We start from the raw sequence: 15,276 nt of genomic DNA on the forward strand, positions 1-15,276 counted from the left end.
AATGGTGTACACACTCTGCACAGCAGCTCACACCTGCCACCTGAGTGAAGCTGTTCTCTTGTAATCACATCACTTCAGGATAGAAAAGCTGGTGTGAATAAGGCCTGCGTCCGCAGCGTATTCTGACAGTGACATGGAAGTCCTATGGGCAGCTGTGGTTGTGCTCCAGGGACCTGCATCAAGTAAAACGGCAGCAGCAGAACACAGTGCAGTAAGGAGAGAATACCTGTCCTTTGGTGGCTTTATGGGCTCCAATACTCCGGGCCTGTATCAGTCCTTCTCTCTTCTCATTTCTGAAGACTTTTACAAGACCATTCCACTGCTTGATGTACTCCTCCAAGCGCTCCTTCAGGTGGACTGCACACACACACACACACACACCAGTCATTTTAACGTGCTTACCATGCTGCTGCTACCTACCCTCTTGATTCCTCTGAAAGCAAAGTCCTTAGAAATGAAAGAATGCACCCTTTCTTTTTCACATAATGTCACATTTTGAATATTAAGAATGTGCAAAGCTCTGACATTTAAACAGCACCAGTTTGTTCATGCAACAATCCCAGGGACACACACACACAGGTAGGGCCACAGCATTTGATTTAGAAAATGTAATCCTGTCACAGTTCTAAAATGAATATGGTCCTTTTACAAAGCATACGCTGAGCTTTAATCTGAGGTGTGGTGGTTAGCACCATCGCCTCACAGCACAGGGTTCCTGGTTCAACTCCCAGCTGGTTCTCTCCGGGTACTCCGGCTCCCTCCCACCGTCCAAAAACTTGCATGTTAGGTTAACTGGTGACTCTAGATCAGGGGTCGGCAACCCGCGGCTCCGGAGCTGCATCCGGCTCTTTCATCCTTATGCTCCTTGCAAAAAATACACTGAAAACTATCCAATTGAAGTGTATTTTATTTGTTAGTTCGTTTTTTATTGTAGTTCTAAATTGGAAGATTATTGTGATCTTGAAATATTAAAATAAAATGATATTTTATAATCTTTAGTCGCTCAAAATATGCGCCACAGTCGCCGGTATATGCCTGCCTAAACGCTGTGCATTTATGGAGACTTCCAACCCCAGGTTGGCCAAGTATGCAGAAATGTAAGAAAAGAAAAATATGTGAAGAAAATAGAACATTAAATGATGCCTGGGCAGATTCATTTGCATTTACCTCTGACGAGAGTGGCTCACCAGTACGCCTAATTTGTGGTGAGAAAGAAACCTTGAACTCATTTTTCATTATTATTTTTTTAAGTGTTCAAAGTGTTCAAAATGTGTTCATTACATAAATAAAATGTAATTTTCTCTGTAGCACTTCATGGATTTCGTAAAAAACACACTATAGTGTAAATACAAAGCGTAAACGTAAAAAAACAACATCTTCATTTTAGATGTGAAAAAGTATTTGCGGCTCCCTGTGTTTTCTTTTCCGTGGAAGCCGGGTCCAAATGGCTCTTTGAGTGTTAAACGTTGCCCACCCCTGCACCAGATTGACCCTAGGAGTGTGTGTGGATGGTGGTTTGCCTCCTTTGCCTCTGGGTGGGCCCTATGATGGACCTGACCAGGGTGTACCCTGCCTCTCGCCCAATGACAGCTGGGATGGGCTGCAGCCCCTCCAGCCTCCCCGACCCTTTGGTCGGATTAAGTGAGTATAGAAAATGGATGATTGGATGGAACCAAACTACTTTTGAACACATTCCTGCTTCGACTCAACAAACTCACAGTCAGGAAGTGATTCCAAACACGATGTTTACACTGTTAGAGAGGCCATCCATCAGGAAGGGTGGTCACCTCAACAGTTTGGTACATTCTGAGCAGAAGACACGCACTCGTGACAACCAAGTCTGCCAGAAAGACTTCACAGGGCCATACACAGAAGGTTCACCGGCAGGTTCCAGGTCAGACTGCCATAAAACCATCTGAAAAACCAAACTGGTTCTGGCACAACCTTAGGACAGATAATTGAATGTAATAATGGGAGGTAAAATATGCGGTGAGGACTTGGACCGACCATCATGGGTCCATTTGAGCGGTTTTGCCCTTTACTTCCTGTAGGTCTACTCTTGGTTACATGGCCTCCTGGGTTTTCCTCCAGTGTTTTTAGTCTTCCCGCTGCCTGGTCCGGCTGTCTCTCCCCCGGCTTTTGTTCATGAGATTAGGATCTCTGGACTGATATCTGTCTGATGCCCTACATTTAAGGTCTTCCCTCATCTCATCTTAATGAATGAATGAATGAATGAATTTATTTGACTATTATTTTGTAAAAAACATGGTACAGCAACTGAACCATACATTAAAAGAAATAAATAGTCAGGGATAACACAAAAAAGCCCTAAGGCTTATTTCCATTGTGGTCCCTGGATGGTAGGAAAACAAGGGCAAGTATGGCAGCATTCTTACATACATACATACATACATACCTACATACATTCAAAACACATAGAAAAAGAAATACATTGAAATGGTTCTGAATACACCTGACACATAATATTGGCACTCAGTCTAGTATCGTTGTTGAAACCATTTTTTCAAGTTTCGCTTGAAACTGTCTAAACTACTTATTGCTTTGAGTGGGCCAGGTAACCTATTCCACAGTACAGAACCAATATAAGAAAAACACTCTTTGCCCATGTTTGTCTTAACTAAGGGAGGGACAAAATCTGTTGTGCTCCCCCTAGTAGAGTAATGATGAACTTCATTTACTTTACTAAAATAGTTTTTAAAATACTTTGGAACCTTCCCATACACAATCCTGTGAACCATGCACAACTGAATCAAAGCCACTCTATCCTCCACCTTCAGCCATCCCACCTTATCAAAATGGGAGGACTCAAGGTGGGTTCTCATGGGGAGATCCAAAACCAGTCTAATTAGTTTATTTTGTGATGTCTGTAGCCTGTGTTTCAAATTCACTGTCAAACTATTATACCATGAGCCACACGCATAGTCGTAGTATGGCTGAATTAAGGCTCCTGCCAAAATAGCCAAAGTTTTTGTATCTAAATATTTTGAAATTCTAGCCATAAAACGCACTCTATGGTTTATTTTGGTGATTGCCTTCTGTGCCTGACTTATGCCACTTAGATTACCGTCTAAAGCACAGCCGAGGTAACTGACTGATTCCTTGGCTGAAATTTCAGAATCCCCTATTAAAACCTTAAAGGTTGAGGCTTTCTTTAATCTAATCTTTGAACCAAAAAGAATGGATTCTGTTTTTCCTATATGCAATGATAATCTATTGTCAGACATCCATCTGCTGACATTAAGAAGTTCAGCACTAAGTGATTGCTCAATGATATTTTTATCCTTATGGGAAACTACCAGTGCAGAATCATCTGCATATAAAAACAAACTTGATGAACAGACAGCTTTTAAATCATTAATATATAAAAGAAAAAGAAGAGGTCCTAAAACACTCCCTTGAGGGACTCCACAGCCAATACCAGCTGGGTGAGACATAACACCCCCAATATCTACCACCTGCATCCTATTCCCCAAGTATGAACCCACCCATTTCACAGCCAAGTCATTAAACCCCATAGCCTTTAATTTATACAATAAAACACTGTGATTCACAGTATCGAATGCCTTCTGTAAATCTAACATTACCATGCCACATAATTTCCCATTGCCAACCTCTTTTTTAATGAAGTCCGATAAATAAAGTAGGCAAGAATCAGTAGAATGGGATTTTCTAAACCCTGACTGAAATTCATAAAGTATGTTTTGTGATGAAAGGAAATGATCGATTTGTTCATATATGATTTTCTCTATAACCTTTGACAGACTACTGAGGATAGAAACAGGTCTGTAATTGCCTGGGTCCTGCTTACTACCCTTTTTATAAAGCGGAATTACTCTGGCTCCTTTAAGGTCATTTGGGAATCGTCCTTGACTAATAGAGCTGTTTATAATATGAGTAATGGATGGGGTAATGACTTCTGCAGAGTCCCTTAAAAACCTGGATGGGATAGCATCTAAACCAGTAGCTTTATTACAATCAAGCTTTTGAAGCTTCTCAAGGACCAGTGCTTCAGACACTTTAGTAAAAGTGAAACTCCCAGGTTGTACCCCTAACTGAGAGTAATAGTGTTGCACATGACTTTCCCCATATAGACCAGTCTGGACAGGTAGCTTCCCCACTAGATCATGGGCCACAGATGAAAAATAATCATTAAAGCCAGCAGCTACTATTCTCTTATCTGAAGTAACAGTATTACCAAGATCTAAGGTGATGTTGGAAATTTTTGTTTTCATCCGTTTGCTATAGCCAAGCTGCTTTAGGGATTTCCATAACTTTCTTGAGTCATTTCTATATTCCTTGATTTTTTCTTTAAAGTAAACCTTTTTAGTATTAGTCACTAATCTGTTAACTTAATTTCTTGCCTTTTTAAACTCAGACCAACTTTGTTCATCCCCCTTTGTTCTAAAATGATTAAACTTCTTATTTCTATCCCGAATTGCCTCGAGAATGTCATCATTTACCCAAGGCTCTGACCTCTTAAAACAAAATCATTGAGGGAAAGGTTTGATGCTTTGTGTTAATTTGGCAAAGAGCTAATGGCAACACACTTCAGTCCCATCCGACAACAAAGCAGAAGGAAAGCAGACCCACCTTTGTTGCTGTAGTCGTCTATCATGACGATCTCAGCCAGGTATCTCCTGGGAGTCCTCTTAATGACACTGTGGATGGTTCTCAGGAGTGTAGACCAGCCCTCGTTATGGAAGACTATCACCACACTGGAGGTCAACAGTCGGTCATCATAATGCCAGTACTTGCACCTGGAGAGGAGACAGTGTCAGTCAGTCACCTCTGAAGGAACAGAACCTCACCAATGCGGAGCTGCTGGTTCTGAACATGGGATTCAAATATACTGTACACATATTAAAGAAGATTAGCTTCTGTTATTGACTTAGTATGTTTTAGTTTATTGGTAGTGAGCATTACTCAGCCCATGAGCACAGCTGTATGTTGTAAACATCTGTCAGGCTTTACCCAGCTGTGTGAACCCTTCCTGAGTCTGGTTCTGCCAGAGGTTTCTTCCTGTTCAAAGGGAGTCGTTTCTCTCCACAGTCGCCTCAGGCACGCTCAGGACGGGAGATTGGACTGAAGACACGTTTCAGTGCAATCTGTTGGTTTCCTTAGCTAGGAAATTGTTTTTGAATTGGCTTATTTTGAATGAATTGGACCCAGCTGGGGCCTTTCTGTGTGGAGTTTGCATGTTCTCCCCGTGTATGCGTGGGTTCTCTCCGGGTACTCCGGCTTCCTCCCACTGTCCAAAAAATCATGCATGTTAGGTTGATTGGCATCTCTAAATTGTCCTTAGGAGTGAGTGTGAGCGTGCATGGTTGTTTGTCTCGTATGTCTCTATGTGGCCCTGCGATGGACTGGCGGCCTGTCCAGGGTGTACCCTGCCTCTCGCCCATTGACTGCTGGGATAGGCTCCAGCCCACCCGCGACCCGATCGACGGATTCAGCGGTATAGATAATGGATGGATGGATGGATGGATGAATGAATTGGACTATTTTGAAGTTAATTAATTGGTTTTGAATGGATTATGATTACAATGAATTGGACTATATTTTTGAAGTACCTTGAGATGACATTTGTTGTGATTTGTCGCGATATAAATAAACTGAATTGAAGCCACATGTCAGAGTTGGACTGTCCTGATGGAAGCGTTTTTTCTGCCGTTTTCACTGTTCACTGTCGTGCTTTTCTTTGTGAGAGCTGCAGGAAATGGGAGTTGAGTTGACCTATGTGCTGTTTAGGGATTCCAAGCAGAGAAATGTAGCTGAGACACATGATAGTATTCTCTTAGAATGCAATCTAGTTATAAAGAAGATATTACTGCAAACTGTTCTGAGGTCATCAGCAAACTGTCCAGGTGTCTGTTCCATCTGTTGGTACTAAAGGGAGCTGTACACCAAACAAGTCAGTGTAGTTGCACCTCTTAAAGAGATTCACAGGACATTTTCTGCATCTGAATTAGAATGTGCAGCTTCTGAAGTGTGACCTCTGAAAGCCGTCAGTGCAGGTCAGTGAGTTTGAGATGAACATTTGTGTCAGCTTTTAGGAAAGCTGAAAAACACAGTGCAGCTGTGGAACGAATGGTGTGATCAGGGGGTCAGCTGCAGGTGTACGGGAGTGATTAAGGAGAAGAAATTGGTTTCAAGTGTTCAGCAGGACAAATTGGTCAGAAATGCAACATTCACTCTGGACTTTTTTGAAAGGTTTTAGCAGATCACAGATCGCAGATCACAGATCCCAGTTCACAGATCCCAGTTCACAGATCACAGATCCCAGTTCACAGATCACAGATCCCAGTTCACAGATCCCAGTTCACAGATCCCAGATCACAGATCCCAGTTCACAGATCCCAGGTCCCAGATCACAGATCCCAGATCCCAGATCCCAGATCCCAGTTCACAGATCCCAGATCCCAGATCCCAGATCCCAGATCACAGATCCCAGATCCCAGATCCCAGTTCACAGATCCCAGATCCCAGATCCCAGATCCCAGATCACAGATCCCAGATCCCAGATCACAGATCCCAGGTCCCAGATCACAGATCCCAGATCCCAGATCACAGATCCCAGGTCCCAGATCACAGATCCCAGATCCCAGATCCCAGGTCCCAGGTCCCAGATCACAGATCCCAGATCCCAGATCCCAGATCCCAGTTCCCAGATCCCAGGTCCCAGATCACAGATCCCAGATCACAGATCCCAGGTCCCAGATCACAGATCCCAGATCACAGTTCACAGATCCCAGTTCACAGATCCCAGATCACAGATCCCAGATCCCAGTTCACAGATCACAGATCACAGATCCCAGATCCCAGATCCCAGTTCACAGATCCCAGATCCCAGTTCCCAGATCCCAGGTCCCAGATCACAGATCCCAGGTCCCAGATCACAGATCCCAGATCACAGTTCACAGATCCCAGTTCACAGATCCCAGATCACAGATCACAGATCCCAGATCCCAGATCCCAGTTCACAGATCACAGATCACAGATCACAGATCACAGATCCCACCCTTGATCTTGTGCTGACTTATGACATTGAGAGTGAAAAGTTTACAGTGTTCTAGGGCTGGGCGATATGGACCAAAAGTCATATCCCGATATATTTAGGTTGAATATCGATATACGATATATATCCCGATATTTTTTCCGCAAAGTGAGAGCTGTGAAATTAAATGCTCAGTCAAAGTCAAAGCCAAATACAAGTAGATTTATTGAAAACTCACTATAAAATGTAAACATAAACACTGTATAACAAAGCTCCGTAAGGTGCACATTTAAATAAAAAAAATATCTTAAATAAAATTGGCCTATAAAATAAAATGGGTAAATCTTTTTCTAAGGGCAGCATTTATATATAAAGAGATAACATAATAAAGTGCTCAGTTTAAGAAAAACGTTTTTAAACATCAGCTTGAGATTACCTGTTTCCGATATTTGAACTATATCGATATGCGATATGGTCTAATTCCATATCTTATTTAAAAATATATCGATATATCTTAAATATCGATATATCGCTCAGCCCTACAGTGTTCCCTCATAACCCTGTCTTATAACCAGAGTTAAAGAGTTCATTCCATCATCCTTTTCTTCACTGCCATGTGCAGATATGACAGAGGACGACTACCTAAACTTTACTCCAGCAACACTTGACTCTCTTGTTGACAGCACTATAGTTTCAATGCATACAGCACTGGACAATGTTGCCCCTCTGAAAAGGAAGGTAATCAGTCAGAAGAGGCTGGCTCCTTGGTATAATTTGACCTGATTTGTATTTAGACGGCTTCTGCCCAGTTGATCTCTCTGAACTAACAACAGCAATAGTCTCTTCTAAACCATCAACTTGTATTTTAGACCCAATCCCAACCAGACTGTTCAAGGAGGTTTTCCCCTTCATCAACACTTCCATATTGGATTTGTAGGATATGTAATGGGGAATGAGCGAGGTCGACTTTACAAAGAATCATGGAACTAGAAGAAACCAAAAAGTTAATCCAACTGTCATATTGCTGTGGAGCTGGTCTGCTTTAACTGAACAGTTCTGGTAATGGCTTACAGCCGCCACAAGGTGGCAGTAATGTACAGAGCATTTTGCCAGTCTTGTGTGGAAACCTGTTTCCTCGTTGAGATCCGCTCCTCTTTCAGCTCCTCTTTCAGCTCCTCTTTCAGCTCCTCTTTCAGCTCCTCTTTCAGCTCCACCGACGCTCCGCCCCGTCCACACGAGTTTTAAAAAAAAGCCTGAAAACCTGTTGCCAACTAGCGTGCTCGTACCACGGACTTACTACTTAGACTTATTACAGGGATGGTAGACATTTCTGTTCTCATGTGTCTATGCATGAAATCTGCACGCTATCTTTGAACTTATCTAGACTGTTGCGTGTTTTTAAATTCATTTAAATGATTTTATTTGTTTCTTTTTATATTCTTTTATGTATTTTAAATGCTTCTTACACTCCCTGCTGCAATGCTTTTATTTTATGTAAAGCACTTTGAATTGTTTGTACATGAAATGTGCTATATAAATAAATTTGATTTGATTTGATGGTAAAGGCCATAATGTGTTTCTTTTTGCAGCATTTAATTTTTTCCCAATATTTTACACTTTGAAAAGTGGTGGAAAAAACATCTTTACATTCATTTATTACAGTAACAAATACTGTACGTTCACAAAAAAGTCCTAATGGTTTGAGAGGTTTCCCCTGGCTGACTTTATGTGAAACTGTGCGCTCAGAACTCGGATGTTAATGAATACCCTCATTTCTAATCATAGGTCACTTATTCTCCTACAGTCATAATAGCTGGAGTTTTATGAGAAAATATTGAATTGTAAATTAGTGAATATTTGCACAAGCTTGAGTAATTAATCTTTATTTTTCTCACTTGCTCCCTCACAATATATAAGGGCAGAGGTTCTGTTCCTGGTTTTTGTCTCTGTGTGACTGCAGGACAAGAAGTGACGTGTGATTAGTGGTGTGGGCGGAGCTTCGGTGAAGCTGAAGGGGGAACAGATCTCAACCAGGAAACAGACTTGGACACCCAAGACCAGTCTCCATGGAAACAACAACAGGAGCATGCTTCACACAGCCAGGCTCCCCGTCTCACACCCACCTCTCTGACAGCGTGACATGTGACACTGCTCCAACACACGGACCACAGAGGCGGTCCAGGACCACTGCGACCAGCACCAACTTTCCCAGCCAAAGCGAGCACGTCAGCACTTTATCACCACTGTTATGAAAAGGGACGCCACTTTTTTTTACAAATGTATGAAACCGTTTGTGAGGATTCTAATGAACTTTAAGATATTTAGTAGGGGTGGAACGGTACAAAAAACTCACGGTTCGGTACGTACCTCGGTACGGACCCTACGGTTCGGTACAGTGCCGAAGGAGGCGTGTAGCGAGGTTCGAGCACATGTAATAGATATCTGAATCCTGCCTCTTCTACAGTGGAATATGGGCGCATAGCAGATGCGATGTAAATTCCAATTGTTTCGGTAATTTTTTTTGCTCTGCATGTATTCGTATCCAGGGGTTGTTGTAATACATTTGGGAGACGTAATTGGTCGGGTCTTTTCATGGTTCTATAGAACACATCTGACGGAGGTGTGTGGTGGTCGGTAGCTACGCCCCATGTCATGCTATCACGGCTGAAATGTTTCATCATACCACACAGACAGAACCGGCGCGTGTTTAATAAGTTAAACTTACACGTTGTCTCCTTTGTCTGCGGCGCGCTGCTCTCCTTTCTTCCTTCATGAAATGAAAAAGTATCTCCTGACTCTCTCTGTGAGCTCTTCCAGCCTCGATATTAGACGCCTGATGCGATCGTCCATGATTAATATCACCATCATGCAGACCATGAACACGGTGGCCTCCCCGCTCTCCATATTAGCTTCTTGGTGGTGTTTTTTCTTCTCTCGGGTTTTGTTTTGTTCCGTTTTGGTGTTGAATGTGGCGCTAAACGGCTAACGGCTAACACGTCACTGACGCAGACGGCTGTGCGCGGCGCATCAGTCCCGACTCATGTGGGAATGCAGACTGAAACAGCTCCGCTGGGGAAGGACAGTTATCAGAACGAAATTCGAGTAGGACAGTTCTGATAACTGCGTTCTTATAACTACTCTGTCTGAAAGCGTATATCTCTACGGACCAATCAGAGCTTGCATGTGGCAGTGTTTAAATGGGTCCTGAAGGAAACTCTTGCAAAATAACAGTTCCGCGTTCAGAAAACTTCCGTACCGTGTGTATTCTGCGTGGAAATGCGCGTACCGAACCGTGACCCCCGTACCGTGACGGTTCGGTATGAATACATATACCTTGCCGGCCCTAATATTTAGCAGGATATCAGTCGCAGCGCTGCCTCACTAAAGGAAACCGGCAGCATGAAAAGAGTGACCGACTGTACGCCCACAATTCAAAAGGAAGTCACGCAACACTTGAATAATTCCTGCGGGATTTCTAATAGTATTTTCACTTGAAAGTGTCAGCCCCAGTTTTAAAGGAACAGCACTTAATTGTTATCTACTTCCAGCTGAGGACAGCTAACAGCTAACAGCATGCTCTGTGGTAGAGAGGAAACACAGTTCTTACTCTTCATGTCGCAGGTCATTGATGGTTCTGTCCAGTGAGATCATATCACTGGCCACCATGTTGAAGCCAAACTCTTTGATGGAAGTATGGACAGAGTCTTTGTACTCTGGACCCAGGACAAAAGCCTTGGCTCCCTCTCCAGGACCACCAGGGACGCCTGGAGGTTCAGGCTCGTGGGGCTCAAAGTTTCCCAGGACACCCTTCTTCAGCACAGGGCTGGTGTAGTCCTGTGTCTGCGGTCTGAATGTCACATACTGCTGCTGGATGACCTGCTTCTGATTAGGCTGCTGGTTGGGCTCCTGGGGATGGTTGGCCCCTCCTGGAGGCAACAATCACAAACTCAATGATGACTCAGACGCTCACAGTAGAAAGAATACAATTTAACACCACTTTCAGTCACACCAACAGAGAAATTATTATTCAGGATACAAGTTTAAAACTTTGCTTTACTTTGAAATCCTTTAGTTTTCACATTGACCAATATTCTTCTTTGTATTGGAGTGTCAAATATTTATATGAACATGCATAATCTAAGTCAGACTAATACACTACAAGAACTGAAAGAATGACAATGACATACAATGAGTCAATTCAAAGAAACATAGAAAGTTCTTGTAACTGCAACCACCAGGCTCAGATTGTTGTTAGGACATTTACTGAAGTATCGCAGAAGGACTGAGGAACGGCGTTCCACCTGCTGACAGGTCATTCTACTGGCCAGCACTCATCCTACTCTGGCTGTTTGCTCCCTCATTTCCTTTAGAATTTCAAGGATCTCCACTTGAGTAGAATCTGATTAAAAAAATGGAGCTGGCCATTCAATTCTAATGACAGCACTTCCTTTGTGTCAGAGCTACGATTAAAGATCAGGTCTGATCGGGTCTTCTTTGTAACATGACCTACTTCACATATAACAGACAGTAAAAGAGTGGATCTGTAGATCCATCTCTGCCTTACAGGACTAATGGACACGTATCCACATACATGAAGAACTACACCGTTCAGATGACACATTTCTATACAGAACGGCTCCATGTGACTGATAGAACTGTGAACATTTGTTCAAACAGATCTTAATTTTCCAGTTCATATGAGAACAGATCATTTCAAGAAATGTGACCTTGGTTAGCTACCTAAGACAGATGCATATCAAATCTGGGTCATCCCAGTGTTTTTGGTACTCAGCAGCATCGTAAAGATACATTAGACAGTTCTTACATGACTAAAGTCTGACACACGTTTGCTGAAACATACTGTTGGCATCTTTTACCACAGTGTCACGTCCCATTAAATCTGAAACATTTACAGTCTTTGTTCTTAAAGTCATGTTACCAGTCAGAGCCGGTCTGTCCAAGTCCCAATAACTCCCACTTTACTGCAGATGGAATTACATCTGAGTTAGTGCTTCTAACGTTATACACCAGAACCAGTACAATTCCACACATTTCTGGGTCTGTGGCACAGTAACACCTCCTCTGGTCCCCATAAAGCCATGTTCACTATCAGGGAGTCTGGTGTCTCCTGGTAAATGGCCTGGAGGTGTTCCACCGGCACACACCATGTCAGCTGCAGTCTTTAACTAAAGAAATCTGAGAGATGAGATGGTTGATCACATGCCTGCAGAGTGATGCTCACCATGTTTGTGCCTGATGGAGTTGAGGTCAACCTCCACCCCCTCCACATGAGGCCAGGGCACCACAGGCTTAAACTGATCTCCCAGGTCTCCTTTGGGCAACAAGCTGTCATCCTATGAGATGGAGTACAACACAGGGCATTAAGCACAGTGACAGAACTGAATGAAAAAGAACACCAGGGTCTGTTGTGGCCTTCATAATGCAGGACATCCCAGCACACACCTGCAGCAGTCCCATTAACACAGAGAGTGGAGTACAGAAGCACTCTCTGTAAAACACAGACAGCTCTAACTGGTGTGAACATGAAGGTGTTGGCAGGCCTGAGCATCCACAGCTGCAGCTTTGTAGTAAGAAGGCCATCTTTTGTTTTCTGTTGCATACAAGCAGCGGACTGAGCAGGGTGCTGGACTGAGCAGGGTGCTGGACTGAGCAGGGTGCTGGGCTGAGCAGGGTGCTGGGCTGAGCAGGGTGCTGGGCTGAGCAGGGTGCTGGACTGAGCAGGGTGCTGGACTGAGCAGGGTGCTGGGCTGAGCAGGGTGCTGGACTGAGCAGGGTGCTGGACTGAGCAGGGTGCTGGGCTGAGCAGGGTGCTGGACTGAGCAGGGTGCTGGGCTGAGCAGGGTGCTGGACTGAGCAGGGTCGGGCACCCGGCTGGTCTTTGTTGGCATCTAGTGGTGGCTCAGTAAAGCTTTGGATGTGGAGGCAATGAGGTGCAGGTAAAGACTAATGCAGAGGACGAGTTGTCTCCTGTTGCTGTAGCAACAGATGAGACCTCAGACAGCTGCTGCTTCACCTACAAGTTCAGGTCAGAGAAGGAGGAGGCTCCTCTGAGCCGGCCTGTGGAAAGGTACAGCAGGCTCACTAAAAAGAGGGCACGAATGAGGAAACAGAAATTCCAAGTAATCAAAGATAAAATGGGAAATAATATATGAAAAAAATAAAAGAAATATTGTTTCATTCATGACTTTTAAAAAATGTAGTTTATCATGTGTCGTATCTTTTTGCTTTGCTCATGTCTGGTTTTCCTTTGGTCATGATGTTACTACAGTACATCCCTGCTGCGTGTGCTACTCTCACACATCAAGCAGTTCCTGGTCCCACACAGGTTGGAGTCTTTAAAAGGGATAGTTCGCCTCTTTTGACATGAAGCTGTGTAACATCCCATATCAGCAACATCATTCATGAACATCTTCTTACCCCCTGCTGTGTCCTGTGAGCAGAGTTCCAGCTGAGTTTTGGTGTTGATGAAGGTAGTCCGGCTAGTTGGCTGGGGTTTAAAAAATAAAGCGTTTTGCTTCTCAAAACAATATGCGTTCAACAGAGTAATACATTTGCATCACAAAATCGTCCAGCCAGAAAAAGTCAGACCTCACATCGCTTGGCGCTATTTCTACCTTTGTATCACTGCGTGCTGTGTAGACCGTGCAGACTGAGCAGTCCCCTGCTTCCGAGCAGCAAACAGCGTAACAGGTGCGGCTATCGCTAGGTGGCTGGACGATATGAAGGGAGGCAAAAATAGGGCCAAGCGACTGTGAGGTCCGACTTTTTCCTGGACAACGATTTTGTGATGCAAATGTATTACTCTTTTGAACGCATATTGTTTTGAGAAGCAAGACGCTTTATTTTTTAAACCCCAGCCAACTAGCCGGCCTACCATCATCAATACCAAAACGAGGCTGGAAGTCTGCTCACAGGACGCAGCAGGGGGTAAGAAGATGTTCATAAATGATGTTGCTGATATGGGATGTTACACAGCTTCATGTCAAAAGAGGCGAACTATCGCTTTAACATTTGAACAGTCGGCACTGTTCTATGATGAAGTAAACAACTGATTGATCCATCATCAGTAGAGTTAAAAAGTGTTAATCAGCTCTCTGTTTGGCACCGCATGAAGACCAGCAGCTGCTGGAGCTCAGTTCCGCCCAGGCCCGTCACCAGACACTTTGTACCGGGGTACAGGCCCCTGTAAACATGCGTTGTGCCCCTATAAACATGCGTAGTGCCCCTGTAAACATGCGTAGTACCCTGCCCCTGTAAACATGCGTAGTGCCCCTGTAAACATGCGTAGTGCCCCTGTAAACATGCGTAGTGCCCCTGTAAACATGCGTAGTGCCCCTGTAAACATGCGTAGTGCCCCTGTAAACATGCGTAGTGCCCCTATAAACATGCGTAGTGCCCCTGTAAACATGCGTAGTGCCCCTGTAAACATGCGTAGTGCCCCTGTAAACATGCGTAGTGCCCCTGTAAACATGCGTAGTGCCCCTGTAAACATGCGTAGTGCCCCTGTAAACATGCGTAGTGCCCCTGTAAACATGCGTAGTGCCCTGCCCCTGTAAACATGCGTAGTGCCCCTGTAAACATGCGTAGTACCCTGCCCCTGTAAACATGCGTAGTGCCCCTGTAAACATGCGTAGTGCCCCTGTAAACATGCGTTGTGCCCCTGTAAACATGCGTTGTGCCCCTGTAAACATGCGTAGTGTCCCTGTAAACATGCGTAGTGCCCCTGTAAACATGCGTAGTGTCCCTGTAAACATGCGTAGTGCCCCTGTAAAAATTTATCCTTCAGACTACGCTACGACTGATGTGCCAAGGAAGAATAACAGGCCCGAGTTTCCCTCTTTCAACCAAGTAACCTACTTTAGCCTGCACAGGCCTACCAAAGAGTGAAGTGAAGAGGTTGTTTTCGCAGGCATTGGGCATCTGTGCATGTTCAGTGAATGGACCGTGTGATGCATAGCGTGCAAAATCACAGTTGGAAGGCAAGATCCTGCGGCCTGCACATCATATTTATCAGCGGATAGTAGCCACACATTCTGCCAGTCGAAGCGTAGTATGAACCACTACACATTGATGGATTGCCGTCATCGTGGTCATGGACATAAGGAAATTCTTACAGAGGAGAGTCAGAAGCAACAAGGAGAACTGAGAATGAAATGGAGGGAGGTGAGAGATGTGTTTTCTCTGTTGTGTCGATGCCCACGCCTACCTATAGCCCACTGTCAGTTCTTACGCCAAATACA

General features: G+C 44.1%; 1 protein-coding gene across 2 annotated transcripts in view; it reads right to left on the reverse strand.

The window, feature by feature from the left end:
* The window catches only part of galnt7 (UDP-N-acetyl-alpha-D-galactosamine: polypeptide N-acetylgalactosaminyltransferase 7), a 32,439-nt gene that overhangs the window by 15,571 nt on the left and 1,592 nt on the right, over window positions 1-15,276 (reverse strand). For both annotated transcript variants that reach the window (XM_075464238.1, XM_075464240.1), the window contains exons 2-5: window positions 12,258-12,369; window positions 10,623-10,941; window positions 4,612-4,778; window positions 227-357 (exon numbers count right to left, since the gene is read on the reverse strand). In XM_075464238.1, coding sequence (XP_075320353.1) covers window positions 227-357; window positions 4,612-4,778; window positions 10,623-10,941; window positions 12,258-12,369 — 729 coding nt within the window. The remainder of the gene's footprint in view (window positions 1-226; window positions 358-4,611; window positions 4,779-10,622; window positions 10,942-12,257; window positions 12,370-15,276) is intronic.

The sequence above is a fragment of the Odontesthes bonariensis genome, chromosome 4, assembly GCF_027942865.1.
Source record: "Odontesthes bonariensis isolate fOdoBon6 chromosome 4, fOdoBon6.hap1, whole genome shotgun sequence".
Lineage (NCBI taxonomy): Eukaryota > Metazoa > Chordata > Actinopteri > Atheriniformes > Atherinopsidae > Odontesthes > Odontesthes bonariensis.